Source organism: Pungitius pungitius, chromosome 2, assembly GCF_949316345.1.
Source record: "Pungitius pungitius chromosome 2, fPunPun2.1, whole genome shotgun sequence".
Classification (NCBI taxonomy): Eukaryota; Metazoa; Chordata; class Actinopteri; order Perciformes; family Gasterosteidae; genus Pungitius; species Pungitius pungitius.
Genome location: NC_084901.1, coordinates 29,878,488 through 29,897,196, shown reverse-complemented (window position 1 = coordinate 29,897,196; position 18,709 = coordinate 29,878,488). Strand labels below are relative to the sequence as shown.

Here is an 18,709-nt window from a genome sequence, read left to right as displayed (position 1 = left end):
AAAAACTGTGTACATACCGGCAACGCCTCGGGGGGCTGGTCTAGCCGCAGGGTGGAGGACAGCATGGAGGGGCTGATGGGGAAACTAGGGCTGCTGGGATTGCGGCTCTTACGCCGGGAGCGTCTGGTGGAATCCCGCCGGCTCTCTCTGCCCGGGACCTCGGGCTCCTCCTCGATCACCAGGATCTTGTCGTCGCTAAGGTAACGCAGCAGGGAGTTGTCCGAATCTGTGGGGATGACAAGGGTGGAGAGGCTTGACGTTAGAGGCTGGACAGGCTCAACCGGACGGATGACAGAGGGAGGAACACCACACAGGTGGGGGGGGGTGGGGGGGGGGAGCTTAGCGTCATAGAGTTGAGGTCGGACCCCAGAGTAGAAACAGAAGAGGGTGAATGGACGTCCAGAGATAAGCCCCCACAGACAGGGATAAAAGTGACTCAGACTATGGATCTACAGCCAGAGGACATACAGGTCTCCCATGATTTTGCTGATTAAAGGGGCACTGCTGTGCTAAATCTTGTCGGTCACAGAAAGTTTTATTCTGCTTTCGCTCCATGGAGAAGAATATTCTCAACTCATTTGTTTATTATCCATTTAGAATGTGAAAAGAGTAAAAGGTGGCAGAAAGCAGAAAGGCAGACCCCAGACGAAGCTATTGTGCTTTAATGTTATTCATGGGCTTTCTGATGGTAGAGTGAGGAACCTCGAATACGGATCAGGCACTCGCAGCAAAATGGTGAAGCTGGTTAGAAATGGTCACTTAGAAATACCCTCAATTCCAGAGCAGCTGTATAAATGCAATTTCCTCGCATTTATATTTACTTGTCGCTCTGTCAGATACATACCTGACAGATATGTACCCTCACACAACCACACCACCATGGATAACCAGAGGATGAGCTGAAATGTGTTGAGCAGAGTATGGAGCGTGGCGCGGCATCAGTCCGACCCGTTTCCGTTATGTTTGGCGTTCGGCTGCGTTTGTGTGTGTGTGTGTGCGAGCGTTTGTGTGTGTGTGTGTGTGTACCTCGGCTCCCTCTCTTGCCCATGCTGGGTTCCTTGGCCTCGGCCATCCAGTTATATTCAGGAGGCATGGAAACAGGCCTGAGGTCACCTGGAACGACCAATCAGCAGTCAGAGACTTGTGCGCAGGGGTGTGGGACTGAGTGACAGCGTGGGACATAGCTGGAGGGGTGGACAGGTGAGACACACTGTGTGCAGGTGTGGGGGACGGACGGGGAGACTCTCGAGGGACGCCTATGACCCGCTGTGAGTTTCCTGTCAACATGAATTCTCTCAGCAGAACTAACAACAGGTCACAACTTGTCCATACAGAAGGTTTCTCGACCTCACTTTTCAGTCATCATGGCCAAAATGTCCACTTTATTTTCAACTCTGCTTTGGCCATGTTTCTACATGAGGTCAGAACGAATGAAAACAAGGGCCTTTCTTGTTCAGCTACACGCTTGATACCTGGAAGGAGTTTATGTTGGTTGCAATCTACAAACCCACCAAAAGTTAGCCGTAGATAATGCCTGAAATTGCTTTGAAAACTTAATATAAGTAATTAACTTGGGAAGTTCCATGGTGGTATCTAATATTCATAATTGTTTGAGTCTATTCACCGTTAGAGTTCGTAATAAATATCTTCAAATAAATAGTTTTTTCTCCGACCACGGTCATAAATCTCCTTTTTAAATAGAACCTAAAACCCCCAAACTCTCCTGTTTCTTTCCTAACTATGTTCTTGAGGATTTTACCTAAGGGTTTGTTTATTTATCATTGGCATGAATTATAGAGCATTTTATTACAAAAAATACGGCAGAAACAGAACCTCCTTTATCACTTATGGTAGTATATTTCCAATTTACTTCTTATATCCTATTTATAGAGTAAAACAACAAGTTCCAAACGGTTTGGAATGTATTTTAATCAGCACAAAAAATTCTGCATTTACACATTTAAACATACAAGAAAACCAGAAAACATTACGGGATTCTCAAAATAATTCTCATAAAATCTTAACTAAATAGCTGATTAGAAGATAGCTAAAATCACTGTGATCATGAAACTGGTGTAGAAGACGTCAATCATCGGCATACGATTGGATCAGCACAAGCCCGCCGGCATTGCATCCGTCCGTCACATGACCATCGCCCTGCACGTCACAGGCCCCCCCGAGAGTCTCCCAAGAAGGTACGGGATGTTTGGGACGCCGTCTTGGGCGGAGTGGGACGCGGGCGCTGGGGCAGACAGGGAGCTGGACACAGCGTTTTCGGGACTGACACCTTCGGCATGTGATCAGTGTTTCTTGGGTGGTTCGTACGCGTGGTGAGCACACAAGAGAAGCAGAGCCATGAGGTGAGTGAAGAATGAATGAGGCACTCTGAGAAAAGGGTAAGAAAAACCGGTGGGAAAGAGCACGGCGCCGTACGCAACAGGACCAGAGCCGTCCCCCGCCCCATTCGCACTGGCGGATGGCGCTCTCCCTCTTACCGTGGGTGGGGGGTCTTATCCCTCCTGCGAACCCCCGTGTTGCGGCCCCTGTCGTAGTCGGGGCCTGGGGGCCCGTCCCCCTCCAGCAGGGAGAAGTACTGACCGCTGTCCTGGTCCAAGTAGTAGCTGACGGCCTCTGAGCCTTTGGAGCCGGATTGGGAGCTCACGCTGTAGCGGCTGATGTCGTCGCAGGACATCAGACCCAGCTCCTCCCTGGGGGGGGGGGGGGGGGGGGTTGTCATCATCATCAACGTCATCAACAACACCAGCGGTGGCATCACATCTTCACAATAATGATCGTGAGCGACAGCGACTGACCTGGTGCTGTAGAGTCCAGAGACGGGGGAGAGGATGTAGACGTCCTGCATGCTGGGAGCGTCCATTTTGGACATGCCCAAAGTTCCAATGGGTGTAGGGGAAGTGCTGGTGGGGCTGGTGGGGACCGGCTGGGTGGGGGGGGGGGGGGGGGGGGGGCGGGGAGAGGGAGAGAGTGACTTGCACCTTTTCATTGAGCGATATAATTGATGGTGAGGAGATCTCGGAGCACCACCTGCGGCATTAGATTTCTCCCCCCCCCCCCTCACAGAGAGACAAACGAGCACACAGCTTACGCTGCTAGGAGGCAAAGGGGACCTTTTGTTTGCGCGATCGTCCTCGTCCCAAACCAAGAGACTTAAGTCCACACAGATGACATGTCAATGTTTTTTTTTATTTTGTATTTGTCTGACTGTGCAGCTTCTCCCACGTTAAAATCGCTCCACTAGTCTCTCATTTTGTCTCAAGCCTCTTCACTCACACCGGGCTCTCTGTGTCTGTTCCCATGACAACCCCTCTTCTGCCCTCTCTTCCTCTCCCCCTTCGCTTGCTGTAGGAAAGGAAAGCAAGCGCGGCCTCCTGCCTCAGCTCGACTCAAGCACACTTGGAGTCGTCATCAGGTACTCTGGGAGGACAGGGTGCCTGACTACGGATGCCATGGAAACCATATTTCAAGCAAATTATATACGTCCAAAGCCAGCTCAGCTGGGCTGACAGACACGAGCTTGAGCAGACAATTATCTCAAGCATGCTTTTTTTCCCGAGATTTGTGTGTTAGTGTATGTGGAAGGGGGGGGGGGGGGGGGGGGGGGGGCACTCCATTTTAGAAAAGAGAGTGTGGACAGAAAGAATAAAAAGACCAGGCGAGGGCAGATAGGCAGCGTTCCCATTTAAGAAGCCCGGTCTTTCATCAATTCATCAACGGAGCATTAGGCAAATCATTCATTTCATATTCCAAACTTTTCCATTCTCTCCCCCCAAACCCCCCCGTCCCCCTCCCCCGCCCCCCTTTCCTCACTACCCTCACTACCCCCTTCCCCAAGCCCCTATTTCTAACTAAGTCTTGCTTTTATGAAGGCAGTTTACAGTAGTAGCTTCCCATTAAATAATGAAGACGGGGTGGGAAGACAGGGGCACGTGAGAGAGGAGGGAGACAACGGAATAGGACAGAGAGAGAGAGAGAGAGAGAGAGAGAGAGTGCAGGAGAGGGTGAGGCGAGGGAGCTGTGCAGTGTGGTGACTTGAGCTGAGAGTGAAAACAGTAATTTAGTGATTACAGCCCACTCCTGCCTGCATAAAAAAAACTGGTGGGTGGGGGTAGAAGTAGAGGGAGATTGGACCTCCACAGCAGGCTGAATTCCAGACTGTTAAAAACAGCACTTAAACCATCTGACCCCTGCTGTGTCCGCTCCCACCTCAAAATCTGCTACTTTTGCTAATTCCTTTTGCAACATGCCCCCGCAACCTTTACATGCACACATGCAAACTCAATACCCCCCCCCCCCTCCCACAGACACACACGCACACACACACACCCGCACAAGGACCAGAACAGTTATAGGGCTCGATAACCAACTGAAATTGACAAAGCCTGAAAAAATCTCTTTGTGTCAGTGAAAGAAATCAATTGTATATCTGCCCCTTCTTTTATCCAAACTGAAATAAAAATGTAGTATGCCTTGGATTTGGTTATTAAGACATGTAACAAGTGGGATAGTTTACAGATGGTTATTATACAAATGGGTTATTAGCTATAAATTAGCTATTTATTGTCTTTAACGAGCAATGTGTAGCCTGATACCAATAAGCTCAACACAGAGGGTTATTGATGGTGAGAAACTTCGGATCCACTCCAAAAAGTGATGGCTTCTTCCATGGCCCATGCTACAGTCCTAGCCTTGTTAGGCTGTCAAATCTACGCCATATTATTAAATTGAGTATAGCTACCGACTGTCTTGACCATTTAACCCGGTGGTCAACTTACTATTCTCATTCTAGTTAAGAATATTTTACTGGTCAAGCTGGAATGGCTCCAGGCAAAAAGCAAGCCTACTGGGTGACAAATGTACTGATTTGAATTATTTGCCACTTTCAGGTTGCCAGGCGACCAGACTCCACGCAAGCTGTTTCCCCCAGTATCCAGTCTCTATGCTGATGCAGGTACCTTTACATTCTTCGTATTTAGTTTTAATGCAACTGTGGATAGTAAAATCTGTTTCTGACAAGTGTTGGCTTGAAGGTCAGGAATAAAACACCATAAAGATCGCAGGATGAAGATATTAAATGAAGCATTCACGTTTGACAAAATGGCAGATATTTCCAGTTGTCTTAAAACCGTCAAAAAAGTAAGGCAAAAGAACGTACTACACTCACCGGCCACTTTATTAGGTACACCTGTCCAACTGCTCGTTAACACTTAATTTCTAAGCAGCCAATCACATGGCGGCAACTCAGTGCATCTAGGCATGTAGACATTGTCAAGACAATCTCCTGCAGTTCAAACCGAGCATCAGTATGGGGAAGAAAGGTGATTTGAGTGACTTTGAACGTGGCATGATTGTTGGTGCCAGAAGGGCTGGTCTGAGTATTTCAGAAACTGCTAATCTACTGGGATTTTCACGCACAACCATCTCTAGGGTTTACAGAGAATGGTCCGAAAAAGAAAAAACATCCAGTGAGCGGCAGTTCTGTGGGCGGAAATGCCTTGTTGATGCCAAAGGTCAGAGGAGAATGGCCAGACTGGTTCGAGCTGATAGAAGGGCAACAGTGACTCAAATAACCACCCGTTACAACCAAGGTGGGCATAAGAGCATCTCTGAACGCACAGTACGTCGAACTTTGAGGCAGATGGGCTACAGCAGCAGAAGACCACACAGGGTGCCACTCCTTTCAGCTAAGAACAGGAAACTGAGGCTACAATTTGCACAAGCTCATCGAAATTGGACAATAGAAGATTGGAAAAACGTTGCCTGGTCTGATGAGTCTCGATTTCTGCTGCGACATTCGGATGGTAGGGTCAGAATTTGGCGTCTACAACATGAAAGCATGGATCCATCCTGCCTTGTATCAACAGTTCAGGCTGGTGGTGGTGGTGTCATGGTGTGGGGAATATTTTCTTGGCACTCTTTGGGCCCCTTGGTACCAATTGAGCATCGTTGCAACGCCACAGCCTACCTGAGTATTGTTGCTGACCATGTCCATCCCTTTATGACCACAATGTACCCAACTTCTGATGGCTACTTTCAGCAGGATAATGCGCCATGTCATAAAGCTGGAATCATCTCAGACTGGTTTCTTGAACATGACAATGAGTTCGCTCTACTCAAATGGCCTCCACAATCACCAGATCTCAATCCAATAGAGCATCTTTGGGATGTGGTGGAACGGGAGATTCGCATCATGGATGTGCAGCCGACAAATCTGCGGCAACTGTGTGATGCCATCATGTCAATATGGACCAAACTCCCTGAGGAATGCTTCCAGCACCTTGTTGAATCTATGCCACGAAGAATTGAGGCAGTTCTGAAGGCAAAAGGGGGTCCAACCCGTTACTTGCATGGGGTACCTAATAAAGTGGCCGGTGAGTGTATAACCCATCAATGATACATAAGAAGCTATGTTGCAGGAAATAGCAGGCATTTTAAAACAGCAATAATTTATGTATCCAAACACATAACAGATTTATGAAAGCGGGGTCATGGAAAATGTGTGGCACACATGTGACCTGTGATGTGGGCGCTGATGTGGCCCCCAGTCATGCATGAAATGACTCCCTATGCAGGGTTGGCAGCAGCGTAGCAGACAGCAGTATTCCTCAATTTATTAGTAAAAGACACAGCCAGACCCATTGCAATGGATTATAATATTGCTTTTACTTCATCCTACCCGAGAAACCAACTCGAAGGGAAAGAGAGTAAGTGAGTGAGAGAGAGAGAGAGAGAGAGAGAGAGAGAGAGAGAGAGAGAGAGACGTGCCATTATTTGTGAAATAAAAGAGGTTGCCATGGAGAGATTTGGGGTTGGAATCACATGAAAATTTGCACAGATAAATTGTTTCCTTTGTGGATTTAGTTATAATCCGGCTGAACGTTTGCCACATTGGAGCTAAACTTCACAACCGCACCACTCATCCTGCATTACCAGGCTCGGAGTTCTTGAGTGTGCTTGTGTTGGTTTTGGAGAGTGTGTGTAGGTACATTCTAAGGTGCAGAGTGCAGTGACCCAGATCCTCTGTCTCTCAAAGGAAGCAACTCGACTGATGACGGATACCCTCCTCCCAGCTTGGAAGAGCATGCATATACTGTACGGCCATGCTGGAAACGTTTGCATACCCACCGGTGCACACACACACACACACACACACACACACACAAACACGCGCGCGCACAGGCTGTTAAGCAGGACATTTTGGATTCGGTGCATTATTTTTAAGTATTTGCTGAGTTGCGGCTCTTGTTTCAGAAGCACTGGTGCTCCCTGTAGTTGCTTATGAATAATTAAGAGCTCCAGTCTTTCTGGGAGAGAACAATTCTAAAACCTTCCCTTCTTCCCGTCTCCCGCAGATATCTGTGCGCTGAGATCCGTGCGCTCACAGCGCGTTTGTGTCTCAGCAGCCCATCGGGGTAGAATTCCCCCAACCCTCTGCTGTTGTACGCAGCAAACAATAAGCTCACGGTAACGACTCCGAGCGATGATCTAACAACACAGCAGCCCTCTTAAAGACAGACATGGGAATGGAGTTGCAGCAGGCTTCACAGTTAATAAAGGCTTTTAATGGTTTTGAGGCCATTACAGAACCTCAAAACATCAAATGAATATTCTAGTCTCTAGTGTGAACGTACACTCACATTTACATAGGGTTTTATACTGCTTTTACGGCCCAAGAACCCGCATCACAACAGCCCCTCGCTTCACCCCTACCAGCTTCTCTCTGTGGCCACTAACATTTTAGTGGCCTTTTCTGGGCTCTGAATAGGTATTTGGCCTCATGTACGCATGCGTACACAGACGTGACCTGTAAGCTCACAAGTATTCCACCTACTGTACATCCAAGAAAAAGCAGTTCCCTTTGGGATAAAGGACCTAGGCTTCAATGTGAGAGGGAGTTTAAGCCATATTATACCATTTAAAACATTCACACACACACCCTGAACATTTTCAGTCCCTTTCTAAAGAAACTACACTTTTTGGTACGCATACATTCTCATCGGAATGAGCTTTTGCAACCAACATATTTGTGAACGTCCTTGGCCTCGAGCGGTACGAAAGAATGTAAAAAATGAATAAACCATTTGTTGAAATGTTCAACCAGAGGAAGGTCACACTGTGAACAAATCTCCCTTAACAGATAAAGGCAGAGGTACACACACTGCTCACTGTACACAGTGCTAGATCCTCCTGCCTCCAATCCCTCACCTCAGTAAGTAAAAGAAGTGTGTGGACGTACATGCAGAAGACTGATGCCGTGTTTACCTGCAGGCCCAGTGGTTTCCAGCGCACGTTCCTGAGCAGAGCCGGCGTGGAGCTCAGGGTGTTCTGGGGCCTCTTCTTCAGTGTGAGTATGACGCCGCACGGGTCCTCTCTCAGAGCGTTGACCAGGTTCTTCAGCTGCCAGCCCACCTGAGGAGCACACACACACACACACACACACGGATGTAGACAGAAGGAGCCAAGAGCAACCGGATCAAGCTTCCTAAAGTGTTGTTGAAAACCACTGCTAAAACTCCACATGCTATTTGTGGATTATTTAATAATTGTATTAGTCTGAGGAAGTGATGATAGGAAAAGGGGGAAAGAGAGATCCAACAGAGGTCCTTCACTTGAACAGTCCATCATCTTGACACCTAAAACTCCACAATGATTTTGTATTGTATTGTATTAGGAAAAACTAAGATACCACAAACATGGGACCACTTAGATCTTACTCTTTTCTTGAACACTTATGTCAAGTCGGCATAGGCCACTTCCACCCAATGGTGTACATAAAATACTCGACTGCTATAAGATGCCAAAATATTGCACCTTTTTTCGATAACTTGTTGGGGAATTGTTCTTGGTCTGGCCACACATTCAGTTCCCAGCTAATATTAATTCTGTGAAATAACTCTGCAATAGATTTGACCTGAATTAATCTTAGTTATTCATCTTTTTGTTAGTTTGTGATGCGTTTGACCTGTATTGTGTTATAATGCAGTGTATTTGTAATATTTGTTGTAGTGGCATTGATATGAACACAATATCTCGGTATCAAACAAAAATTGAGATTCCACCTTAACTAGATACATTTAAAGAGCTATAAATGTATCCAAACGTCGTTGTCATTTAAGTCTGGCTCACTTGAATTTTTCCACAGTTTGTCGCTCCATTATTTCCAGAGTTGATTTCGGTATTGTCCCAAAATTGTGCCTGCCATTGGGGAATTTGCATAATTGCCAGCCACTTTGAGTATTTTCTTTTAACATTTTATTCTCAGTTCAACAAAACAGTGTTAAGAGTACAGAGAAGAAAAATCCACCGAATCCAAGGATCAAGGTGAAAATAAATGTCACAATGTGCATTTTGATTTAGATTTGGATCCATATACAGAACAAAAGAATATATAAATATTACTGACAGGTTCAAACCCTTGTGCAGCATTGTGAGAAAGGTATATCATCTTGTTGCTTTCAACTCATAATATTGATCATGTGACATCCAGGCTACTGCTGCTGCTGCAGCCGACTAAGGCATGTCAGCTAGTTCCCCACCACGCCTCAAACACTGCTTCTATGATAAATCCTCACCTAAACAAGCTATAATACCAACACACAGCGATACCAACAATATGCGCCAGACTCTCCTAGTGCTGCTGATCTGAAAACATAAAAAAGGAAAGAGATGATGAAAGAGTAAGAAAGGAGTGCTGACTTCAGCGTTTTTCCTCGACGGTCCGACAGCCCGTCTCCAGAGCTTGCGGCACTCGTCAGGCCATTGATTGGCTACACTGGTCTCAGCTACCGGATGTGTCCAAGGAGATCACGGCGTTTACACACACACACACACGCCTGCCAGCTGCTCTGACCTTATTCCTGACGTAATGATGACCAGCTTGTTTCCGCCTCTATAGAGGCTGGAAACAGGGCCAGTCCAGAACTCAATCTTCCACTAACAAGAGCTTATAATTACGATATTATAATTTACTACTGTATGTTCAGTCCCTCTAAAACAAAAGAGGATACATTTCCTAATGAGAGAAATAGCACTATGAAAACCCGGCTAGGAGAAATGGGTCGTACCGTCATCTGGTTTGAATCTCTTTAAAGATTTCAAATGTAATATATATACTATTTGACCTTGGCCTTATGGCTTTTGTTCACACAACCTTTACCCTTTGAGCACTTTGAAGTCATGGGTCTTGTTTGTTCAGGCTAGCCGTGTTGCCTCCGGCTTTCAGCCGTTGTGCAAAGCCAAGCTAGCTGTCACCTGGCCAAAGCTCCTTTATGTTTTTTTTTGTAAACAGAATGGTGCCGCACGACTTCAACGCCGAGTCTTTGATAGAGAATACATTTCCACCCTGTTTTCACTGAACTGACAGCAAACTGGGCCGTGATCGTGCAACCCTTGTAAGCTCAACCGGCACACAACAATATATGTCAACAGCAAACACAAGGCCTTTCCTAACCGGGCCGGTTTAGAAAGGTTCTGTTAAGCAAATATACAGAGAGCAGAGGGAAACAGGGAGAGGCCCACCAAAAATAATAATAGAGCATAAACTACTGCTCGAGAGGTTTTTCAAATCCCCTGGGTCTTCATTATTTTCCCAGTTGCTATTACCTCCACATGATTATGTTGCCTCTTCAAACAATCAGTTTGATATCTGAGAAAATTCCACATTTACCTTAAAAGAGAAGCTGAGCTAAGATGTCCTTTTTTTGAAGTGGGTCTCAAACAGAAGCTCATGCATAGACATGAAGGCAGCGCTGATGCTAAGTACGTGGGACCGGCCTACATAATGATTCCACAATGTAATGGAATTTATTCATTAAATATTCACATTGATCTGAATGTGGAGCCTCACTCGATGGACCTATCAGCCGTGATGTTTACAGAGTTTTTACGCATCAGCCGCTCAATTTACGGTTGAAAAAAATGTGCTGCGAGACTTCCCACAGCTGTTCTCTTCACCCCTTTTCTGCCCCACTCTCTGGCTCATCTCACTACCCCCATTTCCCCATCGCACACACACACACACACACACCTCTGCCCCCCCCCCCCCCCCGCTCTGCTTATCTCCTTCCCCAGAGAGAGGAATCCGAGTGGTGAGGGTCTCGCAGAGGGAGTAATGAGGGGTTGGAGCTGACAGGGTGCGATCTGCACTGTCACCCCGAGGAGAGAGGAAAGGGAGAGATAACACTCGGCTCCATCATCACGCTTCAATCAGCGCCCCGCGTGCCCGCTTTCCAATGAACAGCACCATTTCAGGCATGCCAAAAAATACTAGCAGGGAAGAGCACATAAGAGAAATCTACGCGCGAGTCCTCTTTTTTTCCTCCACCCCTGCGGAAATCTCAAATAAACGGCGGAACGGATGGTTCATGCCGGAGCAGACAGCGCGGGCAATAGACGGCGCGCTCAATCACATGCTCTCACAAGGCGCAGTTCCATTTAAAATGGCTGCCCATTTTCCGCGCTTCCCTCTGATGTGACGAGTCGAAGGCAGAAATACAACTTATCCAAGTGGTAAAGTGGAACACGAGTTCACATTTCAAACCAGACGCCTCCTTCAGGGGGGGGGGTTCGGAACGACAATGGGAGCAAATTCCGGGAAGAGCGAGCTGACAATCACACAGGGCTGAACAAAAGGTAACAATCGTCCCGTAATCCGCTCCCGCAGCAGGTCTAATTAGCCCACATCGCTGCAGAGGCCCAGGACAGGAAGCGCCACGGGATGGAGAAGGAAAGGCGGTTTGCAGTGTAAACCCGTGCACTATGTTTACTGGGACTTACTGGGACCGCGGCGCTGTGTTTGGAAGCTTGATAACTCACCACAGTCTGGTGGTTGACTTGGATCACCTCGTCGCCTGCATGGATCTTCTTACACTGGTCTGCGGGAGACTGTGGAGGAAGACATTTGGGGGGGGGGGGGGAGGAGTACAACGATAGGAAAAACCTTAGCGGTGTAACGGACCGTAGTCGATGCACGATCCCCTAAGGCCTCTTCCAGGGTTTGGCACACGTTCGACACGACTTAACCACCATGGTGTGAACTGAAGTTTTACTGGCATATGGTATTGGCCGATATTCAGTAACAGTTTGCGTTGAGCGTTAATGCTTTTAAGTGCCATGCTACATAGTGAAAGAATAGACCTGTGTTAAAAGCCAGGAGGAACGTTAGCAGTGAAGCTACGACTGACATATGGAGGTTCCTTTGAATTCCCCTGTTATACGTTCATTCTCTGTTCAGTTAATTATAGTATCGGTAGATTTTATGGTGATGTGTGGTCAAAAGCAATCTTGAAACTTTTAGCAAAAAACAAAAATCCAGTTGTTTTTACAGAAACCGCATATATGGAATCATCATTTTGATGATCAACAGTTCCCTTTTTTCCAAATTTGTTACAATCTGATCCGACAGTTTTGTAATCCGTGTCTCCCCTGGACCACCTTCAGTGGGTCCGGGTTCATTGTCATTGTGGAATTTTAGACCATGAATTGTGGTGTTGTGACGTTGAGATTCTTACTGAATGGAACAAAAACTCACATTCTCTGTGGTTCCAGTGATGACATGGAGCCCATCATACGTGGATTTGATATACATCCCCTGAAACGCAGGCGCAGGGAGGGGGTGAGGGGGTGAGGAGGGGGGGGGGGTGTTAAATAGCAGAGTACACAAAGAAATAAAACTTCAAAGGCCAATATTTTTTTACCAGACTATTGCTCATGTCTGTCCAATAATTCATCATCGTCTGCATTGATGCAAATTTGACCAAACTAATGTCTTCATCTGAAAGCCAAAGAAAGATTCAAGTCTCCTGTGTTTCCCCCCTGAAGTCCCGCAACAATAAATAAGTGTAAAAGGCAGACATTGCATATTATCACATCTTTGGTCTTCAACTATTATTCTGTGTCTTGTAAAAAACACATTCATGTGAATTGTGACGTTAAAACGTTGTTTTAAGACAGGGGGAACTGCAGAGTCAACTGACACTCAACCTTCACGGTGATGATGACACCTTTAAAAACATTTGTGGTGGACACACGTGTGCATGCTGCGCTGCGTCCTTACCAGCCCTTCACTGGGCATGATGCTGGTGAGGTGGACCACCTCCAGATGTGCCGACTGGGAGACCAGAGAGTCTGACGACAGGGAGATGATGTGGTCGCATATCCCCGCTAAGGTCTTGCACTGGAGATGGCATTGGCGATGAGGGAGGGCGGGGAGGACAATTTATGGAAAGGAGGGACACAGAGAGTGAGTGTCAAAAAGAGAAAAGAAAGTTATGGAATTTGGTTTTGGTTTCACGGGGGGGGGGGCCGTGACGGTGAAACAAAATCCCTTTCATCGGATGGTTGCACACCGCCACTTCCATCACTCCAGCACACAACCTGTTTCCTGTCACGGTGTGTCCATGGGGAGGCCCACAAGGCACTGTCACAGAATGAGAGACACATCAGCTGTACCAGACAACCCGGAGGTGCACAGATGACATTTTACAACATCTAATTTACCGAGCGCGGGTTTTTCTTTTTTTGAATTCATGCGACACACTGTGGGGTTGTCACATGATCTATGGTCAAGTTTTTTTTCATTTCAGCCCAAGACACCCAATAAAAAGGGCTTCATGTTGCCTCTGTTCCAAACCAGCCTTGACTGTTTTTCACGGTATTTGTCAGCTTGGTCATGGTTATTTTATCCTCAGCATCGTCGCTGCCTTCTGATTGTGCCTCACTGACTGCACACGGGCGCACGGAGCCCGTTGCCCTGGTGATCCTGCCTCACCGCATCGCCGCGCACACGTGCACAACCCGGCGTACGCTGGGACATAACAGATGCACGTGCCAATGTAGATTGACTGCATTCACACACGCAGCACGACGGGGATGAACCCTGCATAAAATAATCTTCTGATCTCAATCTTAATGAGCAATTACCGGATTATGGTTGATGATGTGAGCAGAGGAGATCTTCAACACACACACACACACACACACAAATACACACTACAGCTCAGAGCGTATGATTCATTCAGTATGAGAGAAAAGGTGGAGGATCTACGGCGATCTGGCTATTTGGTGCTTCAAATGCTGTACTCACTCACACACACACACACACATATATAGGCCTACACTTCCATCCTTTTCTGGGTCAGTTATTTAAACGTTACACAAACCGTAATAGCGTGTATGTGTATGTGTGTAGGCTCCGCGTTACGATTATGGACACCGAACAAGCTACAACGTGTCAAACTAGGCAGAAAAGAGGAAACATGAGAGAAATAAACGGGGGGGGGGAGCAGCGGAAGAAGAGCGTGCCCCATCCCGCCTATGAAGCTATAAATAGCACGTGGAGTCCCCAGCTGGAAACCACGGCCAGTGACAAAGTTGTGCCTCTACATGTATCCCCTTTAATCATCGGACTAATAGCCTTGACCAGGGATTAACACGGAGCGAGAGACAAAAAGGCCCACTACCACTGGGATACCCCTCGACTCCCCCAGCTGTGACACACCCAGCCACACCCACCTCTCACCCCTCTGCTTACACCCTTTATTAACTTACACCTTCTCTACCGGGCGTACACGCCCCTGCACAGGCGCAGCTTTCCCCCGCACGCGTGAGCAGACGTGGAAAATACAAACCTAGCGGCCGAGATGTGGAGGGAGAGGCGGGGAGGGAAGGGGAGGGAAGGGGAGGGAAGGGCAGTGAACGACGGGAAATGGGGGAAAAACATACAAGTAGGACAGTCTTATGTAATTCCTCTCTCTTTCTTATGCATGCATGCACATACAACCACACACTCATACACACTTCGCGCTCCATCAGACACACAGACTCACAAATGCTCGTATCTTATCTCCTCTGCACACACACACACACGCACACACACACACACACACACACACACACAACTTTATCCCCGTCCATCTGATTGCCGCAGGCCGTAGTCTGGAGGAGAGCAGAGTAGCAGTGGGTTTTGCATTATTAAGCAGAAGCTGACAAAAGCACAACTATGGCCCCAGTAACGATACAGCGGAGCTGGGCATTAATAAACAGTGTCTGAGCCTCACTATGCACTCCGGAGACCCCTGTAACTTTTCAAATCTAACAACACCAGCAAGTTAAAAAGGTTCCTTTTAGAGCATCTACAGTCAATGGGTATTACTAATGCATTAAAATGCATGAATCATGTTAATAACTAATAACAGTTTAATGTAGGAGCTGGATGAGGTGTGGCTCATTTAATATACTATTAATAATGGCCTCATTTGGATACCATTATTCCAAAAGATGAGCATGTGCATCTGATGGAAATTTGAATGAGTGAAGTAAAGATAGCATTTCCCCTGTCAAATGTGCTAGATGTTTCATCGCTAGTCTGAGATGTAGTGTTGTCAGAAGTGGTTAGTCAGTTTTCTGTGGTCCATCCCACACTGGCTTGGAAGCATTTTAAATATCTCAAATAAAGCAAAAACATAAGATAAAACATAAAAACCGAAAGTAAGATCTTAATAAGGCTAGATTATTTGAATGGGAATTATGTCTGTATACAAATTCGGAAGTAGAAATCTCCTTGATGAGCAGAGGAAAGTATGGACTAAATGTTTTTGATGACTGTACCATTTTCGCTGTGCACTTCCGTCAGTTTGCTACAGTATTCACATAAATAGAATTGTTCTTTCTAACGCTTACCTCTGTTCATCTCATCCAACTTTTAACTGACCTCTTTGTTCCACTCAGCTTCCTACTTCCCTTGGATACAGTCTGTCTCTAAGAAGATAACACATCTGTATGTGGCGTCCACATCCTTAGAGCAAAGGTAGGAAAGCTAAATGGAACTCTAATACCTTATTCTGTGGAGACCATTGATCTCTGTATGGTATGAGATCATTTCCAAATGCTATAATAAACTTAGTGCTCGATCTTAATTTCAGATTTCCTAAAAACAACCAGTTTTTATCCTTTTTACTCATCTCCTCACCTAATTCATTTTTAAAGCACATACAGTAGTAAACAAGGTCAGCAAGACAAACACCTCCTCATCTCTCTGCCTCCCTTCACGGTCTCCCTATTTCACACATTAACCTCCCACACACAACAGGCTTAGTCATGAGCAGCCTTTAGTCTGGCACCCAGGGAATGTGTGTGACATGTGCGGAACTATTTAAATATTTGAGTTCCCCTGATGTCACTGTCTTGTACCGCTAACGGGCCTGTAACAACAGAGGTAAACGAGGCTAAGTCACCTTGATGAGGAGGGACATCAAATCGAGAGGACTCAACCATCTTCATCACAGACTTATGTTTGGCTTTGGTTAAACATGTAACACATTAGCAGGTATGCTGTATATTGATGAAACATCTGAGATTTATTTATTTGCTTAAAATAGTCAAATATGATGCTCTGAACTCCCCCCCCCCCCCCCGCTAACATTTCATTTGGTTTCCTCCACCTGACCTTGAATGGCAGCAGGAAGACTCCCTATCGGCCTGTCACAGTGGGCACAGACAGTTTTCCGTCATGCATACGTGCAGCCACACACAGACACACACGCACAAACGTGTGTGTCTGTGTGTGCATAGACAGTCTTGTGTCATCGGAAACCAAACAAAAATAAAAATAGCCTGTCTAAGGCAGAGATAGGAATTCATTGTGGTTGTTGCTGTCGAGTCATGACAACATCCTCCCACCGCCACTTCCACAAATCAGCAATTCACATGTAATTATCATGATTATTTTGTTTTATCTGTAAAAAAAATAAGATCTCCACTTCTATGCATCATTGTTTTTGTAAGTGGTTATGACCGGACTGCTTCCAGGTGCTGAGCAGTAACTTCCTGGAGTCGCTGCTGGTTGCCTGGCAACTGCTCCCCCTTTCCGGCTTCTTTTTCAAAACGTGTTGGTACGGCTAATATGATTGGACATGGCGTGTTATTACTGAGCTTCAGGGGTACTCCTGGGGAGGTGTTTTACCCTTGTTTCTACTCCTTTATTCTAAGCTAATGGTCTGCTGGCTGTATCTTCCTCTTCAACTCATAGATTATAGAGGGGTTTGAACTTTTTAACTTTACTTTATGCTCCAAAACACTGAACCTTGATCCTGTGAATACGAACCTAATGTGATCCAGGATGCTGGAATGAAACGAGACTTTGCTGTTTTCACTAGGATACCTGTGTTGATAACCCTTTTATCCGTGCATTTAATAGACGTCTGCAGTATGCATTTGGGCCTCGTTCCTGTTCTCTGTGACGGAAAGGCCAAAAACTTTGAGATTTTAAAGCATAAACTTACCACATGAAGAATCTTATTCTCTGTCTCATACACAGTGCAATCCTGTAAAATGGGCAGAGGACAGAAAAAGAGGAAAGAACAAAACATGAGATGGAGAAAGCATAGAGTCTGCAATATCAGATATTTTCTTCCTACAACTAAAAAAAAACACAAACGGAGTGAAATTTGACGCTCCACATTACGAAAAGATGGACGACTTTTATGACGGATACATTAGCAGTCAGCTATCCCATATCTAACCTTCTGCATGATGGATATGACTTTATTATCTAGGCAGACTAAAATCATTGGATTGACCGGTCGTGGATCTGCTCGGCCACTCGCAGCATCCGCAGGATTTAAAAACATGACAGATTGTTATTAACGAAAGCTGCTAGTTAATCTATTTCTGGGAAAGCGGCCCACCGAATCCACCGCGTGAACATGCTCGCGGTGAATTCACCCGTTTGAAGCGTTTACTGCGGCCGCCGCTGCCACCTTTGTCTGTGGCGCCGCCGCCCAGCATCCACATGTTCACATGGCCCATTGTGGACCTTTCCGGTGGCCCCTATTCTCCTCCCTCTCCACTGTGCCCTTGTACGTTTGTGTGTGGGGGGGGGGGGGTGGTGGGGTGTGCTATCTGCTTGGCTCCAGGACTCACTCTGGGGCACGCGCACCAAACACACTCTGGCACTTTGTAAGCGGGCTCTTACAAGGGAGGGCGTGGATGGGGGTCCAGGAGAGCGGGCATACTTTCTGTGCAAACATCGAGATTTCTGGAGTACCAAGAGTGTGTGTGTGTGTGTGTGTGTGTGTGTTCGGAATGCATTCCCAGTTTCATTTTCCAAACAGTGCGTTTGTGTGTGTGTAAATGTGTTGAGTCCACACGAGGGACTGAGCCAGAGGGGGGAGCAGAAGGAGGACAGGAAATGAAGGGATGAATAACCCCTTAGCCCATCCTCCATTTGGGCCCACCAGTGAAGAAGAGGATGCGGTCCAACAGTGAGTCAATGAGCCCGTTGCCTGCGGCGTTTAGCGAGAGGTCAACTCGCCCCATCGGCCGTGCCGCGGGCAGCCGGTGGGAGTGGGCATATGTTCCCCTCGCAGTGGAATCTATAGATCGCAGCAACCCGAGGACGCGGTGGATGGAGTGGCGCATGCGTCCTTGGGGAGAGCGCGTGGAGGCACCTGTTGCACAATGGTGGTCAATTCCAGGCAGAGTTGCACGATGTTGTTCTTCAGCAATGAATACTCTGTCACACTGGCGAACGGAGACCTGAAGCAGACAGGAAGGGGGGGGAGGGGGGGGGGGGGGGGGGTTGAAAAAGTGGTGAACTTTTGTAGAATGTTGGATTCGCATCCTGGTCATGATGTCATTCCACATTTTGTTGTTGTTTTCTCCGAAAGCGCCTGTTTGAAGCACAGCGTTGTGT

At 46.8% G+C, this 18,709-nt stretch overlaps 1 protein-coding gene across 1 annotated transcript in view; it reads right to left on the bottom strand.

Moving 5' to 3' along the window:
* si:ch211-26b3.4 (connector enhancer of kinase suppressor of ras 2) overlaps window positions 1–18,709 on the bottom strand; it is a 49,107-nt gene that overhangs the window by 12,664 nt on the left and 17,734 nt on the right. Inside the window, 11 exon segments of the mRNA XM_037459885.2 lie at window positions 18–226; window positions 1,027–1,113; window positions 2,496–2,505; window positions 2,507–2,708; window positions 2,814–2,941; window positions 8,281–8,427; window positions 11,833–11,901; window positions 12,548–12,607; window positions 13,073–13,192; window positions 17,298–17,339; window positions 18,465–18,552. Of these exon segments, the coding sequence (XP_037315782.2) occupies window positions 18–226; window positions 1,027–1,113; window positions 2,496–2,505; window positions 2,507–2,708; window positions 2,814–2,941; window positions 8,281–8,427; window positions 11,833–11,901; window positions 12,548–12,607; window positions 13,073–13,192; window positions 17,298–17,339; window positions 18,465–18,552 (1,162 nt within the window).